General features: G+C 68.6%; 7 protein-coding genes across 12 annotated transcripts in view; 6 read left to right on the top strand and 1 right to left on the bottom strand.

The window, feature by feature from the left end:
• Nucleotides 1-7: 7 nt before the first annotated feature.
• On the top strand, nucleotides 8-3,018 carry LOC118167368 (membrane-spanning 4-domains subfamily A member 12-like). Its single transcript, XM_035326691.1, has 7 exons — nucleotides 8-179; nucleotides 611-730; nucleotides 896-952; nucleotides 1,328-1,459; nucleotides 1,894-2,007; nucleotides 2,088-2,171; nucleotides 2,269-3,018. The coding sequence occupies exons 1-7, from the start codon at nucleotides 90-92 to the stop codon at nucleotides 2,287-2,289; spliced, it is 618 nt and encodes a 205-aa protein (XP_035182582.1). The 5' UTR covers nucleotides 8-89; the 3' UTR covers nucleotides 2,290-3,018.
• A 3,101-nt stretch (nucleotides 3,019-6,119) lies between these two features.
• On the top strand, nucleotides 6,120-7,896 carry LOC118167363 (membrane-spanning 4-domains subfamily A member 15-like). Of its 5 annotated transcripts, none has more exons than XM_035326680.1 (7): nucleotides 6,120-6,289; nucleotides 6,363-6,533; nucleotides 6,679-6,798; nucleotides 7,036-7,095; nucleotides 7,374-7,559; nucleotides 7,646-7,765; nucleotides 7,848-7,896. In XM_035326680.1, the coding sequence occupies exons 1-7, from the start codon at nucleotides 6,155-6,157 to the stop codon at nucleotides 7,854-7,856; spliced, it is 801 nt and encodes a 266-aa protein (XP_035182571.1). In that variant the 5' UTR covers nucleotides 6,120-6,154; the 3' UTR covers nucleotides 7,857-7,896. The 5 variants fall into 5 exon arrangements, with proteins under 5 accessions (XP_035182571.1, XP_035182573.1, XP_035182572.1 ...); XM_035326682.1 differs by having other exon boundaries at nucleotides 6,121-6,289; nucleotides 7,404-7,559; XM_035326681.1 differs by having other exon boundaries at nucleotides 6,121-6,289; nucleotides 7,039-7,095.
• Nucleotides 7,897-8,057: 161 nt separating this feature from the next.
• Nucleotides 8,058-9,712, top strand: CCDC86 (coiled-coil domain containing 86). The gene is made up of 4 exons (XM_035326690.1): nucleotides 8,058-8,365; nucleotides 8,476-8,605; nucleotides 9,119-9,193; nucleotides 9,356-9,712. Exons 1-4 carry the CDS (start codon nucleotides 8,073-8,075, stop codon nucleotides 9,473-9,475), a joined length of 618 nt encoding a protein of 205 aa, XP_035182581.1. The 5' UTR covers nucleotides 8,058-8,072; the 3' UTR covers nucleotides 9,476-9,712.
• Nucleotides 9,713-10,316: 604 nt separating this feature from the next.
• BAAT (bile acid-CoA:amino acid N-acyltransferase) lies at nucleotides 10,317-12,679 on the top strand. Of its 2 annotated transcripts, none has more exons than XM_035326648.1 (4): nucleotides 10,317-10,463; nucleotides 10,770-11,239; nucleotides 11,377-11,579; nucleotides 11,800-12,679. In XM_035326648.1, exons 2-4 carry the CDS (start codon nucleotides 10,777-10,779, stop codon nucleotides 12,385-12,387), a joined length of 1,254 nt encoding a protein of 417 aa, XP_035182539.1. In that variant the 5' UTR covers nucleotides 10,317-10,463; nucleotides 10,770-10,776; the 3' UTR covers nucleotides 12,388-12,679. The 2 variants fall into 2 exon arrangements, with proteins under 2 accessions (XP_035182539.1, XP_035182541.1); XM_035326650.1 differs by lacking the exon at nucleotides 10,317-10,463 and adding an exon at nucleotides 10,479-10,527.
• A 1,456-nt stretch (nucleotides 12,680-14,135) lies between these two features.
• Nucleotides 14,136-18,257, top strand: ZP1 (zona pellucida glycoprotein 1). Its single transcript, XM_035326628.1, is given in 12 exon segments — nucleotides 14,136-14,351; nucleotides 14,553-14,674; nucleotides 14,755-15,033; nucleotides 15,035-16,145; nucleotides 16,491-16,634; nucleotides 16,721-16,908; nucleotides 16,994-17,091; nucleotides 17,168-17,295; nucleotides 17,405-17,594; nucleotides 17,665-17,815; nucleotides 17,907-17,991; nucleotides 18,069-18,257. Coding segments are annotated over 12 exon segments (2,766 nt in total). The 5' UTR covers nucleotides 14,136-14,188; the 3' UTR covers nucleotides 18,176-18,257.
• A 435-nt stretch (nucleotides 18,258-18,692) lies between these two features.
• PRPF19 (pre-mRNA processing factor 19) lies at nucleotides 18,693-22,561 on the bottom strand. The gene is made up of 16 exons (XM_035326644.1): nucleotides 22,440-22,561; nucleotides 22,210-22,359; nucleotides 21,963-22,039; nucleotides 21,733-21,874; nucleotides 21,583-21,656; nucleotides 21,444-21,506; nucleotides 21,297-21,338; nucleotides 21,130-21,204; nucleotides 20,794-20,869; nucleotides 20,462-20,571; nucleotides 20,149-20,304; nucleotides 19,999-20,068; nucleotides 19,737-19,822; nucleotides 19,386-19,556; nucleotides 19,088-19,193; nucleotides 18,693-19,005 (listed from the first exon to the last, which is right to left on the bottom strand). Exons 1-16 carry the CDS (start codon nucleotides 22,456-22,458, stop codon nucleotides 18,908-18,910), a joined length of 1,515 nt encoding a protein of 504 aa, XP_035182535.1. The 5' UTR covers nucleotides 22,459-22,561; the 3' UTR covers nucleotides 18,693-18,907.
• The window catches only part of TMEM109 (transmembrane protein 109), a 1,926-nt gene continuing 1,603 nt past the window's right edge, over nucleotides 22,457-22,779 (top strand). The window contains exon 1 of the mRNA XM_035327573.1: nucleotides 22,457-22,745. Within this exon, the coding sequence (XP_035183464.1) occupies nucleotides 22,457-22,745 (289 nt within the window). The remainder of the gene's footprint in view (nucleotides 22,746-22,779) is intronic.

The following is a 22,779-nucleotide window of genomic DNA, read 5'->3' on the forward strand; positions in this document are numbered from 1 at the left end:
GGGGGGGGGACCGGGGGGGGGCACGGGGATTCGGGGGGTGTAGATGGAGGCGGGGGGGCTCCGGTGGCCGCTCTGCCCCTGCCGCCTCCATGCAGGGGATGGGGACGCTGCGGCTGGGGAGCCGCGCCGTCATGTACACGGCCGAGACCCTCCCCAAGGGCAAGAACCGAGTGATGGGGGTGAGTCGGGACCGGGGGGGGCATCGCTGCTTGCCCCCTTCCTTCTCCCCTCCCTATCCTCGCTGCACCTCCCCAACTCCCCCCTCCCCTTAACATCCCTGGGGGGCTCTGTCCCTGCGGGTGCTGCCAGACCCCGAGTGTGTGCGGAGGGAGGGGGGGGAGCACGGGAACATCCCCCCCAGCACCGAGGAGTTAAGCTGGGGGGTGAGGAGTGTGTGCACTCTTTGCCTCCCCCCTCCCATGCCTTGCAGTGCCCTGCGTGGGGTCTGTGGGTGTGGGGACCCCCTCCCCTCCTGTGGGGTTTGAGCTCTGGGATGGGGCTGAAGCCAATCTCCCCCCACCCCAAGCTGTGGGGCTGCCCCAGGGGAGGGGGGGATCCGGACCTTCCCCCCTCACCCCCCCAGCTGACAGGTGCCCCCCGCCCCACTCAGACCATCCAGATCATGACCGGCTTCATGCACATCGGCTTCGGGATCGTCCTGACCACGCTCACCAACGTCTACACCTCGGTCTTCGTCATCGGCGAGATCCCCTTCCTGGGCGGCGTGTCCGTGCGTAGCGCGGGGAGGGGGCTGCCTGCCGTGCCCCCCACCCGCGTGGGGACCGGGATGGGGTCGGGGCCGGCTGTGGGGAGGGTGGGGGACATGCCTGTGCTGGGGGGGCGTTGCGTGGGGCTGGGGGGGCGGCAGCTGACTGTCCCCTCTCTCCCGGCGCAGTTCATCATCTCGGGCTGCCTCTCCATTGGGGCAGAGAAGAGCCCCACGGAATGCGCGGTGAGTGTGCCCCCACCCCGGATCTGGGGGAGGGAGGGAGCGGCACGAGCATGGGCGAACCCCGCTGGGGCGAAGCCGTGTCCCCGTTTGGAACCTGTGCTGAGGCTATTTTTGTAAATGAGCTATTTGAGGGAAGAATGATGGGCAAGGAAAAAAAAAAAGCACCCTGGAAAAGCTGGGCTGGAAACAAGCCCTTTTTGCTGTGTCAGCAGAGTCACTGGGGGGCTCGGGGGGTGCTGGGGTCCTGGTGCCAGCGCTGAGAGATCCGGGGGTGGCTCGGGGTGATGCTGGGGCTGGCTCAGAGCCGTTACCTGTGGCTGCAGGCTTGGGGCAGAGGGGCTTGCCGCCAGCCCCAAAGCCTCCCTGCACCCTCAGGTGAAAGGCAGCCAGACCATGAACGTCATCAGCGCCATCTTCGCGCTGCTGGGCATCGTCGCCTTCATCGTTGACCTCAACCTGAACGGGCTGTACCGCTCTGGCTTTGACTACTACAGCTATCTCGTCCTGGTAAGCAGGGGCAAGGCCCTGCCTCAACTTCCCCTGCCCGGGGAGCATTCAGCCTTCTGGGAGCCCTCTCCCTCCCTTTGTCCCTCTGGATGCTGCCCGAGCCCCTCCTGGGGGCTGCTGCCGTGGGGCTCTTTCCCAGCCCCGCTGGGGAGCCCAGGGCTGGCGGTGCCCACGTGGCGGGGTCAGGCACCCGACCTGTTTTGGGCTGGCACCTCGGGTGCTGGCTTTTTCCCTGGAGGTGCCCGGTTCCATCTGTGCACCGTGAAAGCGGTGAGGCGAAGGGCACAGAGCAGAACCTTGGTTGGTGCCCGCAAAGGCTCAGCTGCTGCGCTCAGGACCAGTGGGAGATGGGGAAAACCCTTGGCCCTGAAATGCGGGGTGGGGTCCGCCCTGCGCAGCTGGGTTCTGCTGATGGCGCTTTCCCCACCCTGGAGCTCGCAGGGAACGGCATCTCCATCGTGCTGCTCATCTTCACCATCCTGGAGTTCTGCATTGCTGTCGCCACCGCCAATTTCTGGTGCCGGGCCACCCGCCTGAGCTCCAACGAGGTAGGGCGGGCGGGGTGGTGGCAAAGCGTGGGGGTCAACCCCCTCCAGGGCTGAGCGCTGACCCTCTTCTCCCTCCCCAGTCCATGCTGATCGTGCCCAGTGCCACACGGGTGGACTTGGCCGTGCCGCCGGCAGAGCTGCCGCAGCCACCCAGCTACACCGAGGTGACCGAGCGGCCCGCAGAGAGGGGGTCCCCAGAGCCAGGGGTCAGCCCCTGACCCTCGAGCGGCGTCCATCTCCCTGTGCTTCTCTGTTTTGCAGCTGCTTGCCCCTGAAGTGTAGTCAGGCCCTGAAGACGTCCCTGAGAGTGGCAGCGGCTCCCCTCAGTGTGCCCAAAGCCACCCCCAGCCGGTGCCCAGAGCAGGGCCTTCAGCATCCCCCTCTCACCGGGCTGGGGCGTGCTGGTAGCCCCCAGCCCTACGGCTGAGCTTGCCCCCTTCCCTCCTGCCTGCCGCTGGCTCTTGGCTCACCCCTGTCCCTGGCTCGCCCTTATGGGGGGCTGCTTGTGCCTGCCGGCTGCTTTGGGGGGCTCTGTGGGGTGGGCTGGGGGCCTGGACCCGCTGGGGGCAGCGGTGCCGCTGCTGGCTTGGAGGCTTGAAGCAGCCCGACTCCGTCAGCGTCAGCTTGTACTGCTCCGGCTTTGTTGTATCTTGGAAATAAATGCTGAGGCCGGGGCTGGCTCTGCTTCTTTGGGGGGTTTCTCAGCCCCGGGGGCTGCCCCATGGCAGCTGCTGGCCATCGGGTGAGGGCTCGGAGCTGTGCCACAGCCCAGGAGCAGTTTTGGGTCGAGTTACGTGTTTTCTTTCTTGTTTCAGCAACCCCTCCCCGTGCTCACACCGCTCAGCCAAAACCTCATGGATTATTCACTTGCTGTCAGTTATTTCTGTTCCCAGCACTGAAAAAATAATGAGCCGGTTCGGGAGGAAAAGCCCCAGAGAAGGGAGGCAGCGCGGAAGGAGAGGCTCTCACCGCTCGCGCTGCGGTCACAGTGCATTAAACTCTGGCTCCTCACCCCTGGCTCCTGAGGCACGAGCCCCTGTCCCCACAGATCAGCGCTGGCGTTCCTGGGGGCCCGTGCCCCCTGCCCTGTCCCGTGGGGGCCCCAGGGCTGGGTCCCCACACACCCCGCGGTGGGGGAATGGTGCGGGGCTGGGTACACAGGGGATCCGTGTCCACATGCACAGGGCAGGAGCTGCTCCGTGGGGTCTCTGCTGGAGGGAAAGGGCCCTGGGGGCCAGCCAGGCCTGGAGGAGGGGGCTGCCCTCGCTTTGCGGGCACAGGGGGGGTCTGAGGGGTCTGCATGGCACAGCCCCTCCACGGCTTTGTGTCCGGGGCACAGAGCGGGGACAACATCAGCACGGGGACTGCGGGGCAGCGCGTGCCTGCAGTGAGAAGGCCGGGGTGCTCCGTCTTCCCAGGGACAGGCGGAGATAAAAGCCAGCGCTTTTGTTAGCTGAAGCCTGCCCCAGAAAACGTGGCTTTCTCATTAAGGAGCCGGTGCCGTAACGGCCCTGCCAGAAACACGGGCTTGGAAGAGAAGGCGAATATTGACTATTGGTATTTTTATGGGGATATAAAGTCCTTCACAGGAAGCAGAAACTTTCTGTGAAAAGCAATTACCGTCGCGATCTGTTTTCCTTGGGAGAGGCAGGGATCTGGGTTGGAAGGAGGCTCTCGGTCACACCAGGCTCGCCGAGGCGCCGGGTGGGCGTGGGGGGGGTCGGCGTGGGGGGGCTCCCCAGCACCCGCACCCCCCAGGCTGCGTCCCTGCGCTCCCTCCTGGAGCCTGGGGGGAGGTGGGGCGGCGGAGGAAGGATTTCCAGCTGTTGGGAGAGCAAATCCCGGCTTTAAAAAAGTCGCCGCGTGCAGCGGCAAAGCAGATGGGGGCTGGCCGGCTGCGGCGTCCAGGGCTTGCCACTTCCCAGCATCTGCTCAGCCAGGCGCTCGAAAGCTTCACCTCCTCTGGCATCGGTTTCCAAAATAAATTGTAACATCCTACCTTGGGCTCCTGCCATCCCCAGCTGAACCTGGCTTTATTTAGAAAGGGAAGAGCGCTTTCTCCACGGATCCCCCCTTCAGAAACGGGGGTTTAAGGCACTTAAGCGAGTCCTGCTGCTGGGACGAGCGTGGTCACGGCTGTTTCCGGCTGAAAGGCTGAAACTCCAGGAATGCTTTAGGAGCCTGCAAACGTGGATTTGGGAGGAAATCCACCGTGGCGGGCGGTTTCGGCTGGGAACACAAGCCGCTGCTCCCGGTGGAGGACGCCACGCCTGCACCGAGGCTAACGACGGGATCTGGGCATTTCCACGGGGGCTGTAGCGTGCCCTCCCGTGTGCCGCGGGCGCGCGGCCAGCACGAGCGCACCAGCGCCGGGGTGTCACCTGCTCACCGGCACACACCGAGCGCTGAGAGCCATCAGGAGCACAGCCGGCAGGCTGAAACTCCTCCGTCCCCCTGTTTTTCCTGGAAAGCTGCACCCCGAGGTGAGACGCAGCCCGGCTCGCTGCGGGGAGCTTCCAGACCCGGGCGTCTTCCCAAGGGCGACATGGTCAGCGGTGATGAGGTGGGCAGGGGACGCTGGCTCGGGCGGCTCTGTGCCCACATGCAGCACCACGGCACGTGCCAGGGGCAGTTTCCACGTGCGTTTTCACACAGAAGCTGCCCTCTCCCCTTGTGCTGCTGGCCAGGTCCCGCTCCTGCTTCTACGGCCTCACCCTGCGCACTGACACGGTGCCAGCCCCTGATGGCCGGCAGGGATGGAAGCCTTTGGAAACGTCCCTGGAAGAAAATGAAGCCCTGTGGGGATGTGGGACAGAGCAGCCTTGCCCTGGGGGCTCTGCAAACCCAGCAGCGAGTGGAGGAGCTGCCCGGTCCCTCTGTGCCCGTGGGGGCAGCACGAGGTGGCTGTCGTGGCTGAGCAAACACCGGTGTCCCTGTCCCCCTTCATTCCCGTGGGCTCCCAGCCCAGCGCTGCCTTTGGAAGGAAGCTGAATGGGGCCAGAGCAAGTGTCCCAGCTCCCTCTAGGGCCAAAGCACAGAAAAAGGCACTTCGGAAAGCTGACCTGAACACCGCCTGCAGGAGCTGGCTGCAGAGAGCCCGGTCTTGCCCTGGGTCAGCGCTGGGGCCGCGGATTCTGCGGATTCCCGCAGCTGCGTGTGTGCCCTGTGGCCACGCTCAGCTCAGGTGTATTTAACCACGGCCCGGCAGTTTGGCACATCACAAAATGCCCTGGGAAGTGCTCCCACACATCCCACTGCCCCCCGAACCCTCCCCACGCCTGTCGCAGGGGTGGAGGGGGGGCTGTGGCCGTGCTTTGCCCGCAGGAGAGGGCGAGGGGATGGGGGGGCACCCTCTTTCTGCTTGTCCCACCCGCACCCGTCCCACGGGCGCCGATTTGCCAGGGCGCCGGCGGAGCCAGCGGCCGGGTCCCCACCGTCCCGGCTGCTCCTCCATCCGGGGGGGAAGCGGCTGTTTTCTGGCAGAGCCAGAAGCCAGTGGCCCGAGGAGGGAGGAAGGGGCCCCCCAGCTGCCCCCCGGGAGTTCTCGCCATGTGCAGTGGCTGCGTTCCCAGGCTGAGCTCTCATTTCCTAGCGGAAACAACCGCATCCCCTTTCCCTTCGGAGGGGAGCGAGCCCCCCAGCTCGCGCCTGCGGGTGGGCTGCTGTCAGCGGGGACAGGCCCGCGGGGTCAGGGCATCCGGGAGGGAAGGAGAACCCTGAAAAGCATAACAAGGCAGCAGAGGGGCTCCCTCAGCGCCTCCGCGGACTGACACGGTTTGCAATGTTTGCCCCGTGCCCCCTTTCGCTCCCTTTTTTCCCCGTAGGGAAAGCACCGGGGCCGGACGCCTCACAGCAGCTGTAGCGAGCTGCCCGAGGAGCCAAATACTTGGGACGGGCAGCCGCCAGCGCTAGGCGTTGGTGCAGCCCCGGGGCAGGCAGACGAGGCTCTGGTGGGTGGCTGATTACAGGGACTGCGAGCCAAGCGCCCGCAGGCAGGAGGCAGCCCGGGACGGGCTCGGAGTGTGCCGAGGTCCGAGCCCCCAGCCGGGGTGCCCACCCGGGCTCACACGTGCGTGGGTTTTGCAGCCTCTGTCCCTCCTGTTGGCAAAGCCACCCCATTGAGCAAGAGGGGCCTGACGGGATTTCCATGAGCAAACTTCCTGCGGGGAACAAAGGGCAGCGGGGCCGCGCTCCCCGGCCAGCTGGTGCTCTACAAACCCCCGGGGGGACCCGGACCGCCGGCAGCGGGCAGGAGCAGCAAGGCGAGCCCGGGCTGAGCGAGGTACGGGGCAGGGATGTAGCACGGGACATCCCCGGGATGTCCTTCAGCCTCCCCAGCCCCGCTCTGCCCGCAGGCGATGGCAGCCACGGTGACGGACTCCGGCGGCGTGAGGATCATCACGGAGGTCATCCCGGCCACGGACCCGCGTGCAGCCCAGCTGGCCTCCAGCTCCGTCCCACCCGCGCCCGCCGTGTCCTCGTTCCAAGTCAGGGGCTTCAGGAAGGCACAGCCCAAACTGCTGGGGGTGAGACCGCGGCGTCCCGGGGGCACAGCCCCTCGGTGCCGTGCCGGTGGCAGCGGGATAGGGGTGGGACACGGCTAACGGCAGTGCCCATCCTCGCCGGCGCACCGGCAGTGCCTGGGGATCCCTCTCCCCTGTCCTTCCCCAGACCATCCACATCGTCACCGGCATCATTCACTTCTGCTTCGGGATCATCCTGACTGCGGCAGAGCACAGGGACCTTTCCCTCCCTGTGGCCAGCGGGATCCTCTTCTGGCTCGGGGTCCTGGTAAGCAGGGCACTCCGGGGCTTCAGCGCCTCCCCACCCGAGAGATCTCAGGGGATCTGCTGCTAGGGGTGGATCCCCCGGTCACCAGGGTCCCCTCGTATGCCCTCATCTCCTGCCCACAGCCCCCTGGGGATGGAGGGCTCCTGAGGGCAGACCCAAACACCAGGGGGGCTCCGGGATGTGTGACAGGGAAGGCGCAGCCTCACTGCTGACTCTCTCCCTCACGTCTTTTCCGAACAGCTCCTGGTCTCAGGCTCTCTCCTAGTGGAAAGTGACAAAAGAGAGAACATCCTGCTGGTAAGAGCTCCGCATGGCTTCTGCCACCTCTGCCTACCCCAGCCGCTGGTAGCCCCCCCCCCGGGACTGCACCGAGGGCTTGTCCCACCTCCGGAGCTGCCCAGCTCTCTGCCCACCGCGCAGAGCGCGGCCGAGCCTTCAGACGCCAGGGCGTCTACGAGGCCTGGCCGAGGAAAAGTGTCACCAAAGGTGGCACTTCTCGAAGCAGCTTTTCCCGCGGCTTCGTTGCCTCGCTGGCTCTCCGGGCAGGGCAGGCGTCCGAGTGCCAGCCCTGAGAGCCAGCGGCGGCCGCGATGGGACCCGTACAGGTGAAGGCCTGCTGCGTCGTCAACGTCGGGGTCATCCTCAGCACGCTGGTGGCCACCCTCATCCACGCCGCTGCCATCACGCGCAGCATCCCCGGCTGCGACGGCGGCGCGCCCTACCAGCTGAGGCAGGAGTGGTGCTTCAACGCCAACACCAAGGTACGGCCGGGGGCCGCGGGGCGGCGGGGGGGCACCGGGAGCTGCCGGCGGGCGAGCCGCCAGCCCCGGGGCCCCGCTGCCGGCAGGTGCTGAGCAACGCGCTGGACGCCGTGGCGGTGCTCTTCTGCCTGCTCGAGTTCTGCGCGGCGGTGGCGGCGCTGGCCTTCGGCTGCGCGGCCGTCAGGCGGCACAGCTACACGCGCATGGTGAGCAGCGCCCCGCGCCGCGCCCCGCGGCCCCCGAGCCCCCCGCGGCCTGCAGCCGGGCCTCCTCCGCCTCTCCCCGCAGGCGCTGTGACAGAACCGGGCACGGCCCCGCGGACCCGGCCCAGGCCCCGAAGCCTCGGCGGAAGCCCCCGCGGGACCCCCAATAAACGCCTCCTCCCCCCCCTCCACCCAAGCCGTCTCTCTGTGCCCGTGGGGATCGGGAGGGGGGCGAGCACCGGGGGGGGGGGGGGGGGGACCAGGGGGGGGGGGGTTGGGGGGGCGGGCGGACACGCTGCCCAGCACAAAGATGGCGGAAGGGAGGGCAGGAATCGGCGTCATCACGGAAGCGGCGCGCGCTCCTGACGTCATCGCGCGGCGCCGCAGGGAAGGCGCCTCGTGGAGGATGGAGGGGGACGGGGCGGCGGCGGCCGGCACCGAGGGGGAGGCCCCGAGCCCGGCCCCAGCGCCCGGCTCGGCCCCGGCCCCCGCCGCGCGGCGCCGCCGCAAGGCCGCCAAGAAGCGGCAGGAGGCGGCGGTGGCGGCCATCCCCCGGGGCAGGCCCAAGTCGGGGCGGGTGTGGAAGGAGCCGGGCAGGAAGAGGTGCGGGCGGGGCGGGGGCCGGGGGGGGGGACCCGGGGGGCCCGGGCTGCCGAGGGGGGGGGGCGGCCCTGCCAGCCCCTGCTGCCCCCACGGCCCCGTGTCCCGCCCAGGTTCTCGCTGATGGTCCGGGACAAGCCCCTGCGCGCCTCGTGGGAGCGGAAGGTGAAGGAGCGGCAGGAGAGGAGGCTCGTCCGGGAGCTGGCGCGGCAGCTGCAGGAGGGGAAGCAGAGGGAGCGAGAGGTAACGGGGCTGGGGCGCACTGCGCTGCCCCTCTGCCCCCCTCTGGGGGTGCTCTGCCGGGCAGCCTGTGCCACGGGGAGCTCTGAGCTCCGTCGGGCTGCGGACAGAGGCTTGTTCCTCTCCCCGTGGCGCGACGTCGCGTCTCTGCCCATGTCCTGGGCTTGGTGCTGTCGTGGCAGAGCCCTGCGGGCTGCCTGTCCCGCAGCGAGCACAGCCCCGCCGACCGCAGCCAGGCGGGACGCCGACCCCCCCGTTGTCCTGCCGCGTGTGGGCTGTGAATTGCTGACTTGGGATAAACTCGCTCAGTCAGCTCAAAGCTCGTGCGGAGAGGTGGGGGAAGTGCTGACAGCTCGGCTTTGTGCAGCGGGTTTGTGCTCATACAGGTGTCTGTCGTGCCGCGGTCGCTGTGCGGCTCCCTGGCGGGCACCTCTGCTGCGCCGTGGGCCAGCGCTAGGTGAGGTTTGAGGTCAGAGGGTGGGACCTGCAGGGATGCTTTTGGTGCTTCGCCCGCAGGAGAGGAAGCGGCGGCGGGAGGAGAACCTGAAGCGGCGCCTGGAGAACGAGCGGAAAGCAGAAATTGTCCAAGTGGTGAGTCCAGTGGGAAGAGGCCTGGGAGTGGTGGGGTGAGGAGGGCGTGATTACCGCCCCTTCCCTGCCACGGGAGCTGGAGGAGCCCGGGGACGTTCCCAGGAACATTAGGATAAGCTGCAGTGCCTTTCCACCTGCTTGACGACTGCCTCTTCCCCTTAGATCCGGAACCCGGCGAAGCTCAAGCGGGCGAAGAAGAAGCAGCTGCGGCGGGTGGAGAAGCGGGACACGCTGGCCATGCTCCAGAAGGCGCCCGTGCGGCACAAAGCAGCCACGGAGTGAGGCCAGGGCACCGGGCGGCCGGGGCTCTGCGGGTCCCGCTCCTCTCTGGGGCCTCGGTGACAGACGGACAGCAGGACGGAGCTGGGGGGGTCACGCAGGGCTGTGATCTGCAGGATGCAGCTGCTGCAGCCCCCTGCCCCGTGAAGCCCCGCGGTGTTGCTGGTGCCTGGGGCTGGACCGAGAACTGCTTCAACTGCCCAAATTTGCCTTTTGTTTATAAAAACAAAGAGGAACTGCTTCGTACTCGCTTCCAGTGGCTCAAGGGAGGGCTGACATCTCTCTGCCGAGGGTCTCCCTCCATGTTCCTAGGCTTACAGAGAACCACAACCCCTTGTCCCCCAGGGCTCCCCTTCCTCCAGGAGGGGGCCTTGCCCCCAAGGAACAAGCACTGGGCTGGGGGCACCTCTGCTGTGCTGCAGAGGTTGGCGAGGGACTGCGTGGGGCAGTGCAGCCTCCCGCTGCCCCTCTTGGGGGGGGTTGGGGTGGGTCGGGAGACACGGGGGAGGTGGGAGGAAGGAAGGAGCTTGGGGCTGGAAATCCACCTGTACCTCTTCACGTTTGGGTTTGGGTTTTGTGCCCTATAAACATCTGTTTCTGCTCCTGGCTGTGCCTTCTGTCCATGCTGAACTGAACCGGCGGGGATAGGCAGAGTGCTGGGGGGGGCAAGGCAGCCCCGTGCCTCCCGAGGCAGGGGGAGGGTTATAGCGACTGCAGGATCTCGGGGCTCCCCAGGGCGGCAGGCAGAGCCCCTGTTGGGCTGTTCCCAACGTGCAGCGCCCAGGGAGGGAGCACGGGGAGGGGTGAAGGACCCTCCAGGAGCCTCGGGGCGTGTCAAAGCCGAGGGTCATCGGCCGGGCGGGCTGCGCTCCCTCCTCTTCCTGGGTTAATGATTGCCGAGGCGGCGCCACGCGGGATGGGTGGCGGGCGCTGCCTCTCCCAGCCGCCGGCCCCAGGGCCTGGCCACCAGCCCAGCCTTTGCTTGCGCATGGTAAGAGGGGGCCCGTCGCCGTGGTTCTGGGGCTTGCAGGTGGTTTTCCAGTCACGCTGTGTGGGTGAACGCAGCACCTCGTCCCTGGGCAGGGCTGGTGCTGGCGCTGTGCAGAGCTCCCGGTGCTGCGCGGAGCTCCCGGCTCTGCCGTGGCCTGGAGTGGGGGGGCTGGCACCACCGGCGGGGCTGGGACCCGGGCCCAAAGCTTGCCCGCAGCCCCTCTACCTCGCCTGGTGCTGGGGGGCAGGGGTAGAGCTGAGCGGGGGGCTGCGGGGTGGGGGTGACGCACGGCGCCTCTGTCCCCAGGTCCACCATGGTGGAGGTGACGGTGACGCCGCAGTCCTCGCTGGCCGACCGGGCGGTGCAGGTGGTGGTGCGGGGGCTGTCCCCCTCGCAGCTGGTCACCCTGCGCGCCTGGCTGACGGACGAGCACGGCGAGCGCTTCCAAGCGCGCGCCTTCTACCGCGCCGACGAGGCGGGCGAGGTGGACGCCGCCAGGCACGCTGCCCTGGGGGGCAACTACGCCGGCGTCTGGCCCATGGGGCTCTTCTGGTTCCTGCAGCCCGACAGCCTCTTCCGACGGCTGGTGAAGCGCGACGTGGTGGGCAGCCCCTTCCTCGTCCACCTGGAGGTCTTTGACGGCCTCTGCCTGGTGACGGGGCCGCAGGACGAGCCGCTGGCCGCCTGCACGGCCGAGCGGTGGTACGTGGGCCCCGGCGTGCAGCGGGTGCCCGTCCGGGAGGGACGGGTCCGGGGGGCCCTGCTGCTGCCACCAGGTGAGCACGGGGCGCCCCCAGACCCAAAGGGCTGTGGCCTCCAGGCCCCCACCCCGGGGGCTTGGAGCCGGAGAGGGGCTCGGGGGGGTCCCTCCAGGGTGGCACCCCCGTGGTGACGGGTCCTGTGCTGCCCGCAGGGCCTGGTCCCTTCCCGGCGGTGATTGACCTGTTTGGAGGCGCGGGCGGCCTCATCGAGTTCCGGGCCGGGCTGCTGGCCAGCCGGGGCTTTGCGGTGCTGGCGCTGGCCTTCTTCGCCTACGAGGACCTGCCCCGCACCCTCACCCAGCTGGACCTGGAGTACTTCGAGGAGGCGGCCAACCTGCTCCTCCGGCACCCCAAGGTGAGTGCTGCAGGGCGGCGGGTGGCCCTCATGGGTGGGCCTGGGGATGTCCCATCCAGCAAGGATGTCCCGTGAGCAGGGATGGCTTCCTCGCGACCAGAGATGTCCGGGTGACTCCGGTGCGCTGGTGCCTGGGGACATCCTGGCTCTGGGGACGTGCTGGTGACGTCCCAGGGGGCGAGCGGTGCCACCAGCTGCTCCTTCTCCTCTCCCACCGCAGGTGCGAGGCCCGGGCCTGGGCGTCGTCGGCGTGTCCAAAGGGGCCGAGGTGGCCCTGGCCATGGCCACCTTCCTCCCGCAAGTGGTGGCCACGGTGTGGATCAACGGCACAGCCTTCCTGCACGGCAACCCGCTGCTCTACAAGGGCCTCCGCATCCCCCCCATCCCCTACCACACCGAGCGCATGCTCTTCACCGAGCTGGGCGCCATGGACAACTCGGCCATCTTCGCCGACCCGCGGGACCCCGCCTGCAGCGCCTCGGCCATCCCGGTGGAGAAGATCCAGGGGAAGGTCCTCTTCGTGGTGGGGGAGGCCGACCGCAGCTTCAACAGCAAGCTCTTCGCCCAGCTGGCCACCGCGCGCATGCGGCAGGACGGCTACCGCCTGCTGTCCTACCCGGGGGCCGGGCACCTCATCGAGCCCCCCGGCTCGCCCCTCTGCAGCGTCTCCAGCCTGCGGGGCAGCCCCCGGCCTGTGGTGTGGGGCGGGGAGCCCCAGCCCCACGCCAAGGCGCAGGAGCACTCGTGGCAGGAGATCGTCCAGTTCCTGGAGCTGCACTTGGGCCCCGCCGCCTCCATCAAGCTGTGAGCCCCACAATAAAGGCGCCCTGGGCACCGACCCTGGGCCTGTGCCGCCCCCCCCCTGCTGCTGCTGACAGAGCACTGCGCTGCTGCCGTGGCTTGTTAAGGCTTAATGAGGCTGATAGCAGAGCAGCCGTGGCTCAGCCCTTTGCCCTGGGTGTGGGTGGGAGTTCGGGTCTGTTGGAAAGGGATGTTTCCCCAGGCCATGCTCAGAAAGCTGTCTGGTGGACAGCAGAAAGGGGCAGGGGCGTCTGCTGCTCTGTGCCCACAAAAAAAAACCAAAGCCTTCCAAAAAAAGGTGAAAACCACGCCTGCTTCCAGCCTGCTGTGCGGGCCTGCTGTCTCCAAGGAGCTGCACTTTACCCCCCTGCCAAGGGGGAATGATTCCCAGTGTGTGCCCGGCTCCTGCAGCTGGGTTTGGGGGCTGAGCTCCGGGAGGGAGCGGTGGCTGCGGGGCGCCTTGGGGTGCAGGACAGGGGCTGCCAGAAGCAGTGCTCAGACCCCAGCATCGTAGCGGGCAGCAAAGAGGTGCCTGTGTGGGGCTGTGCGGGGCGAGGAGCCGGGCTGGGACAGGTCTGGAGCTGGCTGTAACCCCAAAGCGGGTGGCGGTGGCGGGGTGATGGAGTTTAAGCTCCAATAAGGGCAGGACCCAGAAGGGAAACTTGGACGGGGGCCTGGGAGGGGACCGTGCAGAGGGAACCCACAAAACGCTGCCGTCAGCAACGACCTGAGGGGAGCGAGGTCCTTCCCTGCACTGCGGGGCCGAGCAGCCCTGCCCGTGCCCCCCGCCTGGGCAAAACCCAGCTCTGGTTGTGTTCATGCCCCCTCCATCACTTGGTCACACCGTGGGTCCTGCCCGGGCACCCCAGCGCTGCGGGGCTCAGCACGGCCGGCGGTGCCACACAGGCAAAGCAGCAGCCACGGGAGGTGAGGGCTGAGCCCAGGGGTGGCCGGCGGGGACCCCTGGCCCCGTGCCATGCTGGCAGCAGCAGTCTCGATTCCCCATTCGCAGGAGCAGTTCTCCTGAGCCCCTGCAGCAGCGGGGCACGGTGCTCTTCCAACGACTTTCGGTTCCCCCCCAGCACCACAAGCGGGGCAGGGCGAGGGCGAGCAGCAGCCCGTGGGATCAGGGCACAACCGTCCCTTGGGCTTTGCAAGGGGGGCACTGTGTCTGCCCCCCACAGCCCCCCAGGAGCATGCCAAGGACCCCACGGTGCTGCCGCAGGAGCTGGGGTTGTCCCAGCCGTGGAAATGCTCAGGGTCAGCTTGGACGGGGCTTTGGGCAACGTGACCCGGTGGAAGATGTTCCTGCTGTGGGGCTGGGTGGTGTTTATGCATCCCTTCCAACCCTGACCGTTTGGAGACACCCCCACCTTGACGTGCTCCTGGTCCCATGGCCAGCGGGGCGCCTGACACCACCGCTGTCACCATCACCTGGTGCCAGACCCCGCGGCACGGGAGGACAAAGGAGCCCAGCGGTGCCCGCACGGTGCCGCTTCGGTCGCTGCTCTTGGTCCAGCTTAGCATCCTGACGGCATCGAGTCTCGATTCCCCATTCGCGGGGACGTGGGACAAGCCGTTCCTTTGAACAACTTTCGCTTCCTCCCACCGCCCCAGCATCGCCCTGGCGGGCTGTGGCAGCGGGGTCGCGCTGGCGTGGGAGCCCTGGGCAGGGCTCGTCCCCCGAGTGGGGCAGGAGGCACCGTCCCGTCCCTGCCGGTCATCTGATTGCTCCCCAGCCCCATGGATATAAACGCCCGGCCCCACTGCCGCCCCACGAAGAGCCCCACGCTGCACCCGGCGCCGCCATGGGCTGGAGCCGCTCCTTGCTGCTGCCGCTGCTGCTGCTGCTGCCCGCGGGGCCGCGCTCTGCCCTGGCGCTCCTGCAGTACCGCTACGACTGCGGCGACTACGGCATGCAGCTGCTGGCCTACCCCTCGCGGGGCCGCGCCGTCCGCTTCAAGGTCGTGGGTGAGTGGGGAGCTCGGGGACCCCTGGTGCCGTCCCGACGCCGGGATGAACCCAACGGCTTCCGTGGGATTTGGGGGGTTCCCTGCGCGTCCCCCCGGGGAGCGTCGCGGCATGGTGCTGTGCACTGGGATGGGGCCAGCAAGGGGATGTAGGGTGCGGGGCCACCTCACGCCCCCCCTTTCCCCCTCGGCACCCCCACAGATGAGTTCGGCACCCGCTTTGAAGTGGCCAACTGCTCCATCTGCCTGCACTGGCTCAACACCGGGGCGGATGGCGCGCTCGTCTTCTCCTCTGGCTATGAGGGCTGCCACGTCCTGGTCAAGGTGAGGCCGCTTCCCGCTCGTGGGGTGCCCGGTGGGGCAGGACGGAGGGCGTGACGGCCCCTCCTGTCCCCCCCCCCCAGGATGACCGCTACGTCCTGAGGGTGCAGCTGGAGGAAACGCTGCTCAGCGGGGTGGCGGTCGCCTCCTACGAGGTGAACATGACCTGCCCGCAGCCAACTGACTACGAGACCGTCGCTGGCACGAGCGTGCGTGGCCAGCTCGAGCCCGTTCGGGGCAACGGCGTCCACCAGAGCCAGGCTGAGGTCCTCGTCCCCCAGCCCCAGCCTGGCCTCCTGCAACACGTATCCCAGTCCGCCCTGGCCGTCCCCGTCCCCCAGCTGCCCCCCCCGGCCCCCCAGGGACCAGGTTCACCCCGTGGCGCAGCCCCAGCCAGCCCTGGTGCACCCGGGGCTGCAGCGCCAGCCCCAGCCCAGCCTGGGTCTCCCGGGGCTCCAGCCCCAGAACCAGCCAGGAGCAGCTCGCCCCCTCACCCAGCCCCAGCCAGGCTTTGTTCGCCCGGCTCCGCAGCCCCAGAGCCAGCATGGGGCGGTGCCCCCCGGGGGGCAGAACCGCCCAGGCCTCCTTCGCCCGGGGCTTCAGCTCCAGAACCAGCCTGGGCTGCTGCACCCCGGGGGGCAAACCCAGCCGGGTCTCCTCCGCCCGGGGCTTCAGTCCCCCAACCAGAACGGGTTGCTGCACCCCGGGGGGCAAACCCAATCTGGTCTCCTTCGGCCAGGGTTTCAGCCCCAAAACCAGAACGGGTTGGTGCACCCTGGGGGGCAAACCCAGACAGGTCTCTTTCGCCCGGGGCTTCAGACCCCAAATCAGCCTGGGCTGGTGCACCCTGGGGTGCAAACCCAGCCGGGTCTCCTTCGCCCGGGGCTTCAGTCCCAAAACCAGAACGGGTTGGTGCACCCTGGGGTTCAAACCCAATCTGGTCTCCTTCGCCCGGGGCTCCAGCCCCAAAACCAGAACGGGTTGGTGCACCCTGGGGTTCAAACCCAATCCGGTCTCCTTCGCCCAGGGCTCCAGCCCCAAAACCAGAACGGGTTGGTGCACCCTGGGGTTCAAACCCAGCCGGGTCTCCTTCGCCCGGGGCTCCAGCTCCAGCACCAGCCCGGGCAGGTGTCCCCCGGCCTGCAGCCTGGCTCGGTGCACGCTGGTGCTCAGACGCAAGCTGGCTTTTCACGCCCAGGGCTTCAGCCCCAAAGCCAGCTGGGCTCCGTTCTCCCCAGCCTGCAGTCCCACGCCCACGCCGGCCTCATCCGCCCGGGCCTCCAGAGCCAGGCAGGGCTGCTGCAGCCCGGCCAGCCCCGACCCGGGCTGCTGCGCCCGGCACTTGCGCCTCGGCCGGGGCTGGTGCGCCCTGGGCTGCAGCCGCAAGCCCAGCCGGGGCTGCTGCACCCCGGCCTGCACCCCCAGCCCGGTCTGCTGCGCCCCACGGCTCTCTTCTACCCCTCGGCAGGGGCAGGTGGGTCGGGGGGGTGGGATGGGGGCTGCAGCCGGGGCAGGGGCATCGCTGGGGAGGGGACAGGGGGGCTTGGGAGAGCAGGGGGGTGCTCAGGGCGGGCAGAGGGATGCTTGGGCGGGAGGACACTGAAGGTGGGCAGGGGATGCTTGCACAGGAGGGCATTTGGGGTGGGCAAGGGGATGCTGGAGGCGAGCGGGGGGTGTTTGGGGTGAGCGACGGGATGCTGAGGGTGAGTAGGGAGGTATCTGGGGAGGGCAGCGGGATGCTCACTGCAGGCAGAGGGGTGCTCAGGACGGGCAGGGGGTTGCTGAGGGGAGCTCCCCCCCGCCCCCCCGGCCCCCTTAGGCATGCAGCTGACGCGGGAGCAGTGCCAGGTGGCAGCGGGGCGGCTGTCCTGCGTGGCCCCGCCGGGCCGCGACGCCTGCCTGCAGGCGGGGTGCTGCTACGATGACACGGACCGTGCAACGCCCTGCTATTACGGCAACACAGGTAGGGGGCTCGGGGGGGTCTCCCGGTCACCCCCAGTGCCCCGCGGCCGCTGCCTCGCCCGTAACCGGTGCCGCCGCGTGCCGCAGCCACCGTGCAGTGCCTGCCCGAGGGGCACTTCGTGCTGGTGGTGCCGCGGGGCCTCTCGGTGCAGCCCTACAACCTGGACAGCGTGCGCCTGGCCAGCAGCACCCAGCCCGGCTGCCAGCCCGCCCAGGCCACCGAGAGCTTCGTCATGTTCCACTTCCCCGTCACGCAGTGCGGCACCACCGTGCAGGTTGGGGACGCAGCCCCTGGGGCTCCGGGTCTGGGAGGTGGGAGAGGGGAGCCTGACACCCCCCCTACACACGTGTCCCCCCCAGGTGATCGAGGACCGGCTGGTCTATGAGAACCAGCTCATCTCCACCATCGATGTCCAGCCGGGTCCCCGCGGCTCCATCACGCGGGACAGCGTCTACATGTAAGGGGACGCGGGTGGGGGCGTGGGGCAGCGGAACCCCCCCGCCACGCAGCTCACCCCGACGGCTCCCCCGCAGCCTCCACGCCCGCTGCATCTACAATGCCAGCGAGCTGCTGCCGCTGCGCCTGGAGGTGGCCGTGCCCCCCACCACCGCCCCCATGGCGCAGCCGGGGCCGCTGCGGCTGCAGCTGCGCATCGCCACCGGTGAGCAGCCCCGGCTGTCCCCCCGGCTGTCCCCCCGGCTGTCCCCCCGGCTGTCCCCCCGGCTGTCCCCCCGCGGGCCGCAGCCCCTCAGCCTCCCTCCCTCCTGCAGACGAGAGCTACAGCGCCTACCACGCGGAGGGCGACTACCCGCTGGTGAAGGTGCTGCGGGACCCCATCTACGTGGAGGTCCGGCTGCTGCAGAAGACCGACCCCAACCTGGTGCTGGTGCTGCACCAGTGCTGGGCGGCCCCCAGCACCGGCCCGGCGGCCGAGCCCCAGTGGCCCATCCTGGTGGATGGGTGAGCAGGCGGGGAGGGGGCGGCCGGGGGGCGGGGGGAGCCCGCACTGACCCCGGGTCCCCTCTCCAAGGTGTCCCTTCGCTGGGGACAACTACAGGACGCAGCTGGTGCCGGTGGGCCCCGCCTCGCCGCAGCTGCCCTTCCCCAGCCACTACCAGCGCTTCGTCGTCTCCACCTTTGCCTTCGTGGAGACCCCCTCCGTGACTGTGCTGGAGGGAGAGGTGAGGCGGGGGGGCGCGGGTCGCCGTGCTGCGGGGGTCCCCTCGCTCCGCGGGACACGGAGCAGCGCGTGACGTGTCACCCGGCTCGCAGGTGTACATCTTGTGCAGCGCCTCGGTGTGCCACCTGGCGCAGCCCGAGCCCTGCCGGCCCTCCTGCCAGCTGGCCGTGCCCTCCCGTAAGTGGGGCTTGGTGGGGGGGGGGGTCCCAACTGCCCCTGCATCTCCCACACCAACCCCCACGGCCCCTCCCCAGGAGCCCGCCGGTCAGCAGGGGACAGGGGGACAGTGAACGCCGTGGGCACGGCCACCTCCCAGGGACGAGTCGTCTTCCCCAAGACTCCTGCGGTGGGGAGAGCCTGAGCCCCGCGCTGCCGCTTCCCTGCGGCACCGGCTGCCCTCCTCCTCCTCCTCCTCCTCTTCCTCCGGGCCAGCCCCTTGCGTCCCGCTGGCCCTGGCGGCAGGCAGGACCCCCCACCAATAAACGAGTGAAGCGCACGGCTGCAGGCAGTGGCTTGTCTGGGCTCCGTCACAAAAGAAAAGGCTGAAGCCTCGGCGCTGCTGTGGGCGCACAGCCGCTGCCCAGCGGTCACGGCCCCTCAGAGGCATCAGAGCCAGGGGAGGGAGGGGAGCGCCCCGAGGCCCCTGCCCCCACAGCAGCACCCCCTGCCCCAGCAGGCTGAGCGCCGCTACGGTGAATAATTCTTTATTTCCATAATGAAACTAGGTAACTGCTTACAAAACCTGCACAGTCCCCCCCTTCCCTCCACACGTCCCCCCACACCCATTACAGACGCCCACCCACGCACGGGTCGGAGCCGGCGGGTGCGTCAGTCACAGCCACGAAGAGAATCTAAAGGCAGAAAGACAAACACCAAACTGGGAAAGGAGAAAACCGAAACAACAAATCCATGAAGCACGGGGAGGGCGACATCCAACTAACTTCCCCTCTGCCCACAGCTAGGGCAGGGGCGCCTAAAGGAGTAACGAAACACCTCCCTCCCTCCCTCCCCCCCACCCGTTCCCTCCCCCCCGACCCCCCGCCCGCCCCAAAGCCCAGCACTGCAGCGGGAGATGGCGGCCCCCGGCCCGGGGCTACAGGCTGTAGAACTTGAGGCTCCGGTCCATGCCCGTCGAGGCGATGAACTTGGCGTGGTGGCCAAAAGCCACTCCCGTGGTGAGGCCGCTGTGCTCTGGGGAGGGAAGGCAGCGGGTGGTTAGGGCTCGGCCGGGCCGAGGCGCTTCCCCTGCCGCCCTCAGCCCCGTGCCCCGCACCGGTGAAGTGGAGGATTTCCGTCCACTGCTTGCAGATGTAGATCTGGACGTCTGTCCCGCCCAGCGCCAGGTAGGTGCCGCTCTGGTCAAAGATGAGAGACTTCACCTGGGAGGGAGAGGGGAAACACGGCTTCAGGACGTGCCCAGCAAGCTCCAGCTGCCGTGCCGGGGGGGCAGCACCTCCTCTCTGCCCAACAGCCACGCAGCACCACCAGCAGCTCCAGGGCAGGCTGCCCAGAGCGCGTGAGCGGGGCTGGGGCGGCCATCGGCGGCCACCAGGAAAGGGACTGCCACGCACCTCGAAGTTATTGTCCAGCTGCAGGGTCTTGAAGTTCTTCAGCTTACGCAGGTCCCACAGCTTGACCGAAGAGTCGTCGGCAGCTGTGGCCAGGTAGTAGCCGTTCTCGGAGAAGGCGATGCTGGTGATGGGGCCCGAGTGCCCCGGGAAGTTGGCCACGTTGGTGCGTTCCTGGGGGAGGGAGGGTCAGACACAGGCTGCGGGCAGGGAGACGCGGCCTCGGGCACGCCGGCCTCCCCCGGGCAGCAGGGTGGCCGGGAAAGCCAAGGGGACAACAGCCCCCAGGGGACAGCGAGAAGCCGAACACGCCGCCCACTCCCCACCCCCCTGCGTGCCCCAGGCCAGCCCTACCTTCAGATCCCAGATCTTGATCTGAGAGTCCATCGTCCCTGTTCCAAAAATGAGCCCGTCCGGGTGGAACTGGGCGCAGGTGAGAGCTGCAGAGACACAGGGAAACATCGGAGGGCTGAGGAGACTCTGTCCTGGGAGAGCCCTTCTACCAAGAACCTCCAGAGGAGTTGTCCCATGCTCCGAGAGGCCACAGACCCGTGGGCAGGAAAATACCTCTCTGCATGGTCACGAGAGGCCCCCGGGTGGGCACACGCAGCCTTACCGCAGCCAGAGCTCTCGTCTGTCACCTTGGTGAGGACGCGGCCGGTCTGGATGTCCGAGAAAGCCCAGTACTGGAAGAGAGGAACAGGGTGCTGAGCACACAGCGACGAAGCGGGGTGTCTGCACGCCCTGCGCCAGGTCCGGGCCTCACCTGGTCATCAGAAGAGCTGAGCAGGTAGTCACCCGTGGCGTGCAGGCTCAGCCCGGTCACGGAGCCCTCGTGGGCACGCACAACCTGCACGCAGGAGGCGTTGGGCACAGACCAGATCCGGATGGTGGCATCGGGAGAAGCCGAGAACACCAGCTCCTAAAGAGGGAGGAGGCAGGAAGGTTAACGCCAAAACACCGCCGGGCCTCCACCCGAAAGCTGCCTACAGGCAGGAACCGGCCAGAGAAAGACACAGGGTGCCCGATCCGGGCAAGTCCGGCCACGAAGGAAGAGGCCACAACAGGCAGCAGCGCACCTGCGAGGGGTGGAACACGACGCTGGTGACCTTCTTGGAGTGGCCCTTGAGCGTCGCCAGGATCTGCTCCGAGCTCTTGTCAAAGACGATGACGTTTTTATCAGCCCCGCCTGGAAAACACAGCGGGGAGCTGTAAGAGATGGAGCGAGGCCAGCCAAGTCTACCCGCTGCTCCCGGAGAGCTCTGTCCTGGGAGGCTTCGCCATGAGCCGAGAGAATTCCTCACGCCCCTTTGCCCACCTCAGCCCCCAGAAGCAGAGGGCCCTGCTCCCAAGCAGCCGCGGGCTCTCTGTTGCCACCAGATTCCCCGTGACGCGGAGGCGGCTCCCTTACCGGTGAGGATCTTGTTGGTGTCGGACGGACAGAGGTCCAAGGCCAGGATCCCCGGGATGCTGGCGCTGTGCAGCCCCTGCACGATGCAGAAGGACGCCAGGTTAGTGCTGCGAGCAAGAAAACGCTCCAAAGGGAACGGAGAGGGAGCCCAGGGCGTTTTGGTTTAGCTGCAGGAGCCCACAGCACATGCACCCCAGCACAGATCCCCGTGGGAAGAGCCACGGCCCCCTGCTAGCTCTGCCCAGCAGCAGACCCACGGCTTTTTGATGCTGCCAAGCGCACACCCAGCAGCAAGGAGAGAGTTTTTGAGTGCCCGTCCCGCGTCGCGGCACTCACCACATGCGAGGCGACCTGCCGGTACTTGCTGAGCTCCTCCGGCTTCACCAGCTCCTCGGGAACCGTCTTGCCTCTCTGCAAAAGGAGAACGGTGCAGGGATGAGCACCTCGGGACGGGTCTCGTCCTAACTTCCGCAGTGTCCTGGGAGCTGATCGCGGCTGCTCACCTTCTTACGCTCCGTGGTCAGCACCGTGGCCTTGTCTTGAAGCTGCAAAACAAGAGGACAGCGTCTGCAGCCTGCTCGAAGCTCCCGCAGCGGCAGGCTGGAGAACAGCCGCTGAAGCCTGCAGCAGCACAAGCGGCAGATCCTCACCTTCTGGATGATCTCGGGGGTCATGCCTGCGAGCTCTCCCAGGTCCATGGACTCCCCAGCTCCCTGCGGGGCACACGCTCGGTTACACGCGGGAAAGAAGCGCAAGGGAAAAGCGCAGAGCGAGGCAGCGGGGACTCACCGCCACGTTGGGCTGGGAGGACGGCACGGTCTGGGGCACGATGAGGCCAGCCTGCGGTTTCAGCGTCGCCAGAGCTGCGGAGGCAGAGAAGTGCCGTGAGCCCCTGCCCTCTCCCCCCGAGGCTCACGGCCGCCCTCCTTCCACCGTCACCTTCTCTGGCAGCAGTGACCTCCTTGGTGAGCCGAGCGATGACGCGGCAGGCGGCGTCGTGCTGGTAGAGCGCGTGGGACAGCTCCTGGCGCGTGGTCTGCAGCTGCTGGCGCAGGGTGAAGCTGTGCAGCATGACGGCGTCCTGCCGGGACGGGGCACAGTCAGGCGGGCAGGCAGACACGCTCAGCCCCGGTACCGGCCTCCGCTCCCGGCCCCCGGCCGCCACTCACCCACTCATCCTGCAGTGCCTTCAGGATGGCCGGGATGCTCGTGGCAGACGGCGGCTTGGGCCGGATCGGGTGGGCGACTGCCAACGGGACGGCACGGGCGGGTCAGCCGCGTCCTCCATGCCCCGTGCCCCCCCGGGACGGGCCTTCCCCTCCGCGTCCCGGCCCTGCAGCCCGGCCTCGTGCCCGCACCGGGTGGCTCGGCCTGCCCCAGCCCCCGGTGGGGCCGTGCCCCGCCGCCCGCCGTTACCCTTGATGTCGATGAGCTGCTCCTCGGACAGCGGCTGGTTGTTGACGGGGTCGGTGCCGTTCTCGGCGATGTACTTCTCGATCAGCCGCCGCTCGTAGACGTGGTTGGAGACGGGCGAGACGCACGGGTGCTCGGGGACCTCGTTGGAGACTGGGGGGAAGGCGCGGGTCACGGCGCGGGCACAGGCAGGGCCCCGGCCTCCCCCCGCCCCCCCGAGGCCCCGCGCTCACTGGAGCAGATGAGGGCCATGGCGGGCCCCGCGCTGCCGCCCCGCTCCGCTCCGCTTCCGGCCGCGGGCTCCGCTCCTGGCTCCGCTTCCGCTTCCGGTCCCGGGCGGCGCGCGGGACCTCACCGCCGCTCCCGCCGCCTCACGCGGGCTCCGCCGCCGGAAACGGAAGCGCTCCCGGCGTACCCCGCGGTGGGGGGGGCGGGGCCAGAGCGGCGCCCGGACTACAACTCCCGTGGTGCCCCGCGGCGCAGGGCCGCCCGCGCGCCCCCTCCCGCCCGGCTCCGCAGCGCCCCCGTGCGGCCGCGGGGTACGGGGGGGGCTCGGGGCGGGGGGGGCCTGGA

The sequence above is a fragment of the Oxyura jamaicensis genome, chromosome 5 (genome assembly GCF_011077185.1).
Source record: "Oxyura jamaicensis isolate SHBP4307 breed ruddy duck chromosome 5, BPBGC_Ojam_1.0, whole genome shotgun sequence".
NCBI lineage: Eukaryota > Metazoa > Chordata > Aves > Anseriformes > Anatidae > Oxyura > Oxyura jamaicensis.

Excerpts from the sequence above, each read along its gene's own strand:
- CCDC86 (XM_035326690.1), top strand. The coding sequence starts at position 8,073 with ATGGCGGAAGGGAGGGCAGGAATCGGCGTCATCACGGAAGCGGCGCGC. Across the intron at positions 8,366-8,475 it reads AAGGAGCCGGGCAGGAAGAG|GTTCTCGCTGATGGTCCGGG; the intron begins GTGCGGGCGGGG and ends TGTCCCGCCCAG. Across the intron at positions 8,606-9,118 it reads GGAAGCAGAGGGAGCGAGAG|GAGAGGAAGCGGCGGCGGGA; the intron begins GTAACGGGGCTG and ends CTTCGCCCGCAG.
- BAAT (XM_035326648.1), top strand. The coding sequence starts at position 10,777 with ATGGTGGAGGTGACGGTGACGCCGCAGTCCTCGCTGGCCGACCGGGCG. Across the intron at positions 11,240-11,376 it reads GGCCCTGCTGCTGCCACCAG|GGCCTGGTCCCTTCCCGGCG; the intron begins GTGAGCACGGGG and ends TGCTGCCCGCAG. Across the intron at positions 11,580-11,799 it reads TGCTCCTCCGGCACCCCAAG|GTGCGAGGCCCGGGCCTGGG; the intron begins GTGAGTGCTGCA and ends CTCCCACCGCAG.
- PRPF19 (XM_035326644.1), bottom strand. Across the intron at positions 20,305-20,461 it reads TCGTGTTCCACCCCTCGCAG|GAGCTGGTGTTCTCGGCTTC; the intron begins GTGCGCTGCTGC and ends CTCCCTCTTTAG. Across the intron at positions 19,557-19,736 it reads TCAAGATCTGGGATCTGAAG|GAACGCACCAACGTGGCCAA; the intron begins GTAGGGCTGGCC and ends TCCCTCCCCCAG.
- LOC118167368 (XM_035326691.1), top strand. The coding sequence starts at position 90 with ATGCAGGGGATGGGGACGCTGCGGCTGGGGAGCCGCGCCGTCATGTAC. Across the intron at positions 953-1,327 it reads AGAGCCCCACGGAATGCGCG|GTGAAAGGCAGCCAGACCAT; the intron begins GTGAGTGTGCCC and ends CTGCACCCTCAG. Across the intron at positions 2,008-2,087 it reads CCCGCCTGAGCTCCAACGAG|TCCATGCTGATCGTGCCCAG; the intron begins GTAGGGCGGGCG and ends CTCCCTCCCCAG.
- LOC118167363 (XM_035326680.1), top strand. The coding sequence starts at position 6,155 with ATGAGCAAACTTCCTGCGGGGAACAAAGGGCAGCGGGGCCGCGCTCCC. Across the intron at positions 6,534-6,678 it reads CACAGCCCAAACTGCTGGGG|ACCATCCACATCGTCACCGG; the intron begins GTGAGACCGCGG and ends GTCCTTCCCCAG. Across the intron at positions 7,096-7,373 it reads AAAGAGAGAACATCCTGCTG|CCAGCGGCGGCCGCGATGGG; the intron begins GTAAGAGCTCCG and ends CAGCCCTGAGAG.